Here is a 7,415-nt window from a genome sequence, read left to right as displayed (position 1 = left end):
GGGAGACACAGAATCCGAAGCAGGCTCCAGGCTCTGAGCTGTCAGCACGGAGCCCGACGCGGGGCTCGAACCCACGAATTGCGAGATCGTGACCTGAGCCAAAATTTCAGTTGGCTTAACCGACTGAGGCGCTCCCCCGGCCCCCCCCCCAGAGGTTTTCAGGGCTAAAGGCACTTGAGTTTTTACACAAGTGATCGGGAACAGGAGTGGTTGTGGTTTCTGAAATTCCCGTGCACACAATCCTTGATGGCGGCTGGCGCAGCCTGCGTGTGCCGGGTGGACTCTTGTTCCAGCAGCAAATGAGAGAATCCGAGCTGTGCACCCTCTCACCTGCACACACACACACTCCCTCTCCCCCTCTCTCCACTTTTGCCTCAATGAAGCCAAGAGGAAATTTAGCAGGTTTTAAGGACTTTCTTTATTTGAAGGAGTTGTATGTGGAACCAGTGGAAAGGACAGAAAGCCGATTCAGGAAGGCCAGGAACTCAGGAAACCTGAGATGTGGTGGTGAGTATTCCTCATTTCCAGACATCCAGGGAGGCTGCTGGGTCCTCGGAAGGGACTCCTCTTAATAATGACAGTCTGGAAATTTGAAATGGCGGAGGTTTGAAATGGGCAGCGTTAGGGGGCCGGGGGAGCCCGGGGGCTCCTGTCAATAGACTTCCTGCTGAAGGACCCCCGTTCTGGGGGATGGAGGGGGACACTTCTAGGGGGTCCATTCTCCCCCCCACCCCCACCCCAGGAATGGCAGTTGTCCAGAACGACCCTTAGCGAAGGCATCGCTCGGACGAGTCTGAGCGAAGGCTGCACTCTCCGGAGGACCCTGAGGTTCTAAAACAGGGAAAGACCATCCAGCACGGTCAAGGCCACGGTGCCCATTTTGGGAAAGCGTCTGAGCTTTCCTTGGTGTGGCCAAACGCAGTGTCAGGAGACACGCTGTAGCTAATGGGGAGGGGGCAGCCAGACGCTCCTGGGGTGGCGCTGGGCAGGCAGCCGTGGGCAGAACATGTCCCTGCAGCCCCCACGTGAAGGGAGCAGTAAGGCCCCGGGGGTTGGGGGAGGCCTACATCCCCCCACGCGGCCCTCAGCACCGCACACAACCCTTAGTAAGTAGCACCACAAACCGGTGGCCTGAGGACAGTGAGTTGGGCGGTGCCACCAGCCGCACCGGGACCCGGGGGTGTGACTGAAGTGACCTGCTCCCTGCGGCTGTCACACGAGCCACAGTGGGAGCCTGGGGGCTTTCGGCTTCCGGAAAAGCAGCTGTCAGCGTGGACAGCATTCTGGACTCGCCCTCAGAGCTGCTTGGTGCTGACCTGGCCCGCACGGGGCCCAGGGGCCTGGCGTCGATGGCCGTGAGGCCAGAGTCGGCTCGGGGCCCGGCAGCCCCCCGCCACGGCCCCGGTTCCCGCCCCGACCTGCACGGACATTACCGTCCACGGACATCGGGAAGAAGCACCAGGGCACTTCGAAGATGTTGTTGGAAAAGCAGCACTTGCGGGAGGCGCACTCCTCGGGGCTGATGCCTGGGTACCCGCAGTTCCTACGGGCCGAGACTTCCATGACGCATTCCTCCGACGCTGGTCACGTGGCCCCCGGAACCGGGAAAGGAGCGACACGGAGACCCGGTTAGGGCAGCTAGCTAACGGCAACTTCTCTTCCTGTCCTCCCCGGGGGATGCGCTGGACCTCAGCCTCGGCGTGCGCGGGGGCCGCCGGACTACAACCCCCAGGCCGGCCGCCTTCGATCCACGCAGAGGCCGCACGTCGGAAGTTCTGGGGCCCGGGGTTAACCATTTCGCCTCTCTGGACCCGATATTCCCATCTGTAAGACGGGCCGACCCACCGTACCGTGAACGTGAGCATGTGGAGCATCTGGCCGAGGTGCTGAAAGCCAGCCCCGCTTCCGCCAGCGGGAGGGCCCCGGCTAACAACCACCCGTCTGTCTTGTCCCCTTCGACGCCCAGGGAGCCCGTCACCCACAGCTGCTGGCGGTGTGGACGGGCGGCCGCGGGCACGAGTTCCACCCACACGGAGTGCTATGCACACGCAACTTTCTCTTGTGCACGCCTTGGAATGAAAGACCTGGTATCTTGCCGATGTGCACTGACGTCAGACTCCTTCTCAAAGGAAAATCCTGGAAGTTTTAACTGAGCCTCTTACCATTTAAGGTCTATGAGCGGTCATGTGGAACCGTCCTATGAAATGCCTTCATGGCCCTTAGAAGCTCCTTCCGACGTCGTACTTGCACAGCTAGGAGGGCCCTGAGAGCTGTTTTTCCTTCTAACACAGTGAGACTGACGGGTTCTCACAAAAGTCTGCATAAGGGCAAGCGGCTGACCCTGGGGGCTCCGGGTGTGGACAGCGGGCCAGGGCCCCCTTTCTCCTCCCTCCTGGCTGGCCCCGGGCGGGGGTCCACACATACACACTGGGAAGCCGGTCAGGGCGCCGGAAGAGGGCCAGCTCCCCCTGGGGGTTACCTTGCTTCGGGAGGGGGTGGAAACACCAGGGGACCCCCACGACGCTGGAGTCGAAGCAGCAGCCAGAGGAGAAGCACTGGTCGCTGGTGATGCCCGGGAATCCACAGTTCTCCCTCTTGTGGGGGGCTACCCGTGAGCACCGGCAGGGGGCTGTGGAGAGAGCCTCGGTCAGCCTGAACCACACGTGCTCCCCGCCTGCCACGTGGGTCCTGCGGCCGCCCAGGGAAACAGGAAAGTCCCATCCTGCCTGAATTTGAACCATGCGATGCCCTCCTGACACAGGGCTCTGCAGAAATTATTTTATTAGTTTAAAAAAAAAAAAAGGAGAAATCTTCTGGAAACAGGGCCGACAGAGGACCTAGGAAAAGTCAGAGTAAAAGGTGACCAACGTGGGCTCCAGACACCCTGGGGGCCCCTTCCCAGCCCTTCTCCGTAGCTGGCCCACCGGCTCCTGTGCTCACCCTGACCTTGTCCGCGAAGGATGGCTTTCCTGGAGGTGTCACACAGCCCCCCGTCATCAGGGTGTCCTTCCTGATGGCGGGAAGGGTGCACGAATCGCATAGCCCACATCACGAATCTCGGGGTGCCTTTTTAGCTGCTCCTGCTCTCAAGTGAGCCCATCACACCCCACCCGGCGCTTTGAGGGAAACAACCAAGAGCACAGAGACCCAGCGAGGCCAAGGGAAGCACCGCAGAAAGCACGCAGTTTGCACACCTCCGTTGCATTTTGGGGGTGCGCGAGAAGGTTCTCGGGGCTCGCTGGCCCCAGTGCTCCGTCGCCCGGTCAAGGACACCGAGAGACACAGGACAACCTACAGCCGTTCACTTACAAGGTTTCTGGGCCCCTGCCGGGGCCCACAGCCCCAGGACCAGGAGAACCGCCAGGAGCCGGACGCCTCGAGGTCCCATGTCCATGTTGCACCCCAGGGCAGAATGCACAGTGCCAGCTGCCACGGGCTGTTTTATAATCTGCTCTCTGTTTGCTCACCAAGTGCAGATAACCTTCCTGTGTCCCCTGGGGCACCAGCCCTGTGGCTCCTTTGTTAGGAAAAGGGGCTGAGGTAGCCCGCTGCTCCAGAGACAATACGAGGTTTCCGCCAGGGGCTGTGGGCACACTGGCCAGGCCTCCCCCTGCCCTGGGCCGGGAGCCAGGTCACACCAGGATGCCGACGTGGAAAACTGGCCACGTGCACATCTGGCACTGGGCGCTCATGGGATCACACCCAGGAAGGGATAAGCCATGTATGTCTCCTGATAAAGGAGGCGGTTACAGGATTTTTTTTTTTTCTTTTTAAATATTAGGCCCAAGGTTACTGGGGAAAATGACCAAGCCAGCCGGAGACATGGAGAAGACCCCACCTCCAAGGCAGAGGGGACGCCTCTGCCAGCCCCAGCCCCTTGTCTCCTGTGTCTCCTCGTGTCCGTCCCGGGGAGGGGCTGCTCCCCCTGGACACGGGGCCGGTGAGTAAAATGACAGGTTCATTTCAGCAACCCCCGAAACGCCTCGGCTTCTCTTCCATGGGAGCGCTTTGTCTCCTCAAGACAGAAGTCTGCCCACGCGCAGGGGTGAAATGCTCCGGGGAAGAGAGTCCGTGCCTGGGACGGAGGGAGAGGGGAGGGGAGGAGGGGGCGGAGGGAGAGGGGAGGGGAGGGAGGGGGAAACACCCCAAGGGACAAAGAGGGGAGATGGAGGGCAGAGAGGAGGTCGTGACCCCCTCCCCACTCCCACCTGAGGTCCTGTAGGGGGTCACCCATTTGCGAGTCGCAGGCTGAGCCTCCCGGGACCCAGAGAGGCACAGAATCCCAAACCCGGCGTCCTCTGTGCTCCAGGCCTCCTGCCCCACCCAGTCCGGCCCCAGGATGTGCACACTCAGCATCCACACAGTCCTGGGGGCCGCGTGCCCGTCACCTGAGCTCGTGGGGGCCGGGGGGGCTGGGTGCTGGCCGTGTGCCCAGGTGTCTCCACGTGCGTGGGAAAAGCATGCTCCTTGGGGAAGCAGGCTGTGACCCACACCACTTCCGATGCCCCTGCCCTACGTCATCTGCCAACCTTCAGCCGGTCACTTCTGTCCAGGATTTCAGCACTGAGTTCACTGTGTTCCTTTCACGCCAAGACTTAGCAACATCCCTGCTGGCTTCCGCATCCCACGTCCCCGTGGGCAGCTCATCCAAACTCATAGTCGCTTGTGGCTTCGTCTCTGGGAACACCCCTCCCTACTCCGTGCCTGCTACGGGTCTCCCACAAGCACACTGGGGACCCACGCTCCACTCAGAAAGAAGACACGTCACTGTCCTTTCTGTTCAGGTGTCCTAAGCGTCTAACGTTTTCTCTGTTCTCCAAATCCCCAGGGACCCCTCGATCCCTCTCGTTCCCTCTGTGAGCCATCGTGCCCGTCCCTTCCTCCGCCCCTCCTTCCCAGCCTGCTCCCCACGGTCCCCAGTGCATCCGCTCTGTCGCCCTGGCGCCCAGCGGTGCGCCCATCTGCGAACTGTCTCCAGGCCCACTGCACCCGCTGAACCCACCGGACGTCCGCCTCCGACTGCGGCCACGGTCGGTGCGGGATCTGCACGGATCCCGGCCCTCACCGGCACGGACCCTTTCCTTTGGGGTTATTCTCCAGCCCCGTCGCTTCCGTCCCCCAAACTGCAGCGGTGATACCGTCTTTCAGTTCACACAGTAAAACAGACACCGACAGACGGGAACCTCCACAGACGTCCCTCGTGGGGATCGCTGCCTCCGACTCTCGCGGAGAAACTGGTCCCAGACCATCCCTCCCGGCACAGGTAACTCGAAACATGGGAAACAGCGGGCACGGGTGCTGCGCGTGTACAGAGCAGTGGCAGGCCGAGGGAAGGAAGCGGTGCGGGCGCCCCTCCATCGCCCTCGTTCTCGTTCTCGGCCAGCAGGTGCCGGTTGGGCCACAGGCAGCAGGCAGACTCGCCAGGCTGCGGGGGCAGAGGCTGAATTAGAAGCCTCGGAGGGAGTGGGTTTCAGGGGAGGGGTCCCAGAGAGGAGGGCGCTCCGGAAATAGGAGTGGGCGGGGTCTCCCTGGGGTTTTACTGAAAGAACGAAGCTGCCCACGCGGACACAGGGCAGGTGGGAGCAGCTGCTGGGGAGAGAACAAGCCCCGAGGAGGGCGAGTGGGGCGGCCACAGGGCGGGAATCATCCGAGCTCTGACAGTGGGAGAAAGCCCGTTGGTCGTGTTGGGCACTCAGGTGGGACACAGAAGGCCCTGCCGTGTCTTAGCCGGCTCAGGTGACCACGTCAAAACGCCACAGACGGGGTGCCTTGAACAGCAGACCTTTATTTCCCACAGCTCTGGAGGCTGGATGTCCAAGATCAGGCTCCTTGCATGAGGGGGGTGTGGTTCTGGGGAGGGGTCTCCTCCTGGTCCGCAGACACCACCTTCTCGCTGTGTCCTTGCCTGAGAGAGAGAGAGAGAGAGAGCGAGAGAGCGAGCTCTGGTGTCAGACCATGAGGACATCATCCTCATGACCTCAGCTGGCCCTAATTACCTCCCAAAGGCCCCACCTCCAAACAACGATCGTATCAGGGGTTAGGACCTTAATCTTATGGGGACACAAACATTCAGGCCACATTATGCCATAAAAGCAGGGTTGATCCAGTTCTAGAGCAAAGGCGCTCCGTGCCCGTCCTCGAGGAACTTTAAAACAAGTCCTAAAAGCAGATCATTTTACTAAGGGAGACAGCAAAACCCAGACACGTGACATTACATCCATGATGTTTAGCACAAAACCAGACATGTGAAGGAGGTGGAAAACATGACCCATGGTCATTGGAAAACACAGGGAATAAAAATAGACCCAGGGGTGCCTGGGGGGCTCAGTCGGTTGAGTGTCCGACTTCGGCTCGGGTGATGATCTTGTGGTCCATGGGTTCGAGCCCCGAGTTGGGCTCTGTGCTGACAGCTCAGAGCCTGGAACCTGCATTGGATTCTGTGTCTCCCTCTCTCTCTCTGCCTGTCCCCTACTCACACTCTGTGTCTTTCCGTCTCTCTCAAAAATAAGTAAACATTAAAAAAAATTCTAAAAAGAAAAGAAAAGAAATGGCAGTTTATCTGAAGCCAGCGCAGTGTAAATTCTTCAGACTCTTGCGGAGAGAGAAAGGGGGCTGAGAACAGTGAATAGAACCTCAGTGACCCCAGAGGCATTTTCAAGGGTTCTAACAGTCATGTAATCGGGGTGCCGGCAGGAGAGGAGAGAAAAAGTATTTGAAGAAATAATGGGCAAGCAGTTTAGGGGGGGACGCTTGTTGAAAACTCTAAACCCACGTATCTTAGAAGCTCAACAAACTCCAAGCAAGAGAAGTACAAAGAGAACCGCACCCAGGCAAAGCTCGGATTGTTGAAAATGAGTGTTTAATATAATCCTTGCGGCCGCTGGAGCTCTCCACATACAGGACAAGTCAGGTGACTTCTCGCTGGGCCAGTGCAAACCAGAGGGAACCGAGTGACAATTTTTAAGCACTGAAAGATTTGTAAAGACAGAATTCTATACTCAGTAAGAATACTCCTCAAAGAGAAAGGCAAAATACGCTTTAAAAAATGGATTTTGGGGTGCCTGTGTGGCTCAGTCGGTTGAGTGCCCGACTTCAGCTCAGGTCACGATCTCACGGTTCGTGGGTTCGAGCCCCGCGTCGGGCTCTGGGCTGACGGCTCGGAGCCTGGAGCCCCGCTTCACATTCTGTGTCTCCCTCTCTCTCTGCCCTTCCCCTACTCGTGCTCTGTCTCAGAAATAAATAAATACAGCAAAAAAATAAAAAATGGCTTTTATTTTTAGAACCGTGCTGGGTTCACAGCAAAATTGAGCAGAAGAAGGCACAGAGATTTCAAACCACTTTGTTTTGGGTTTTTTTAGACATGTAACAGAAGCCAAGACAGTCGGCCACCTGCAAACCTGTTGTCCGGGGGCATT

The 7,415-nt window shown here is 58.9% G+C and overlaps 1 protein-coding gene and 1 long non-coding RNA gene across 2 annotated transcripts; one reads left to right on the top strand and one right to left on the bottom strand.

Moving 5' to 3' along the window:
- Nucleotides 1–394: 394 nt before the first annotated feature.
- On the bottom strand, nt 395–3,436 carry TFF2 (trefoil factor 2). The gene is made up of 4 exons (XM_040483855.1): nt 3,310–3,436; nt 2,480–2,629; nt 1,434–1,580; nt 395–582 (listed from the first exon to the last, which is right to left on the bottom strand). The coding sequence occupies exons 1-4, from the start codon at nt 3,392–3,394 to the stop codon at nt 569–571; spliced, it is 396 nt and encodes a 131-aa protein (XP_040339789.1). The 5' UTR covers nt 3,395–3,436; the 3' UTR covers nt 395–568.
- A 244-nt stretch (nt 3,437–3,680) lies between these two features.
- Nucleotides 3,681–7,415, top strand: LOC121036532 (uncharacterized). Its single transcript, XR_005793367.1, has 3 exons — nt 3,681–3,940; nt 5,149–5,263; nt 7,359–7,415. It is a non-coding gene; the product is annotated as an uncharacterized LOC121036532 (long non-coding RNA).

This window comes from Herpailurus yagouaroundi, unplaced genomic scaffold (assembly GCF_014898765.1).
Source record: "Herpailurus yagouaroundi ecotype Mexico unplaced genomic scaffold, PumYag 162, whole genome shotgun sequence".
NCBI lineage: Eukaryota > Metazoa > Chordata > Mammalia > Carnivora > Felidae > Herpailurus > Herpailurus yagouaroundi.
The sequence above is the reverse complement of the archived record's forward strand: the minus strand, read 5'-3'. Positions and strand labels throughout refer to the sequence as shown.

Excerpts from the sequence above, each read along its gene's own strand:
- TFF2 (XM_040483855.1), bottom strand. The coding sequence starts at position 3,394 with ATGGACATGGGACCTCGAGGCGTCCGGCTCCTGGCGGTTCTCCTGGTC. Across the intron at positions 2,630-3,309 it reads GGCAGGGGCCCAGAAACCTT|CCCCCTGCCGGTGCTCACGG; the intron begins GTAAGTGAACGG and ends CTCTCTCCACAG. Across the intron at positions 1,581-2,479 it reads CCACCCCCTCCCGAAGCAAG|CGTCGGAGGAATGCGTCATG; the intron begins GTAACCCCCAGG and ends CCACGTGACCAG.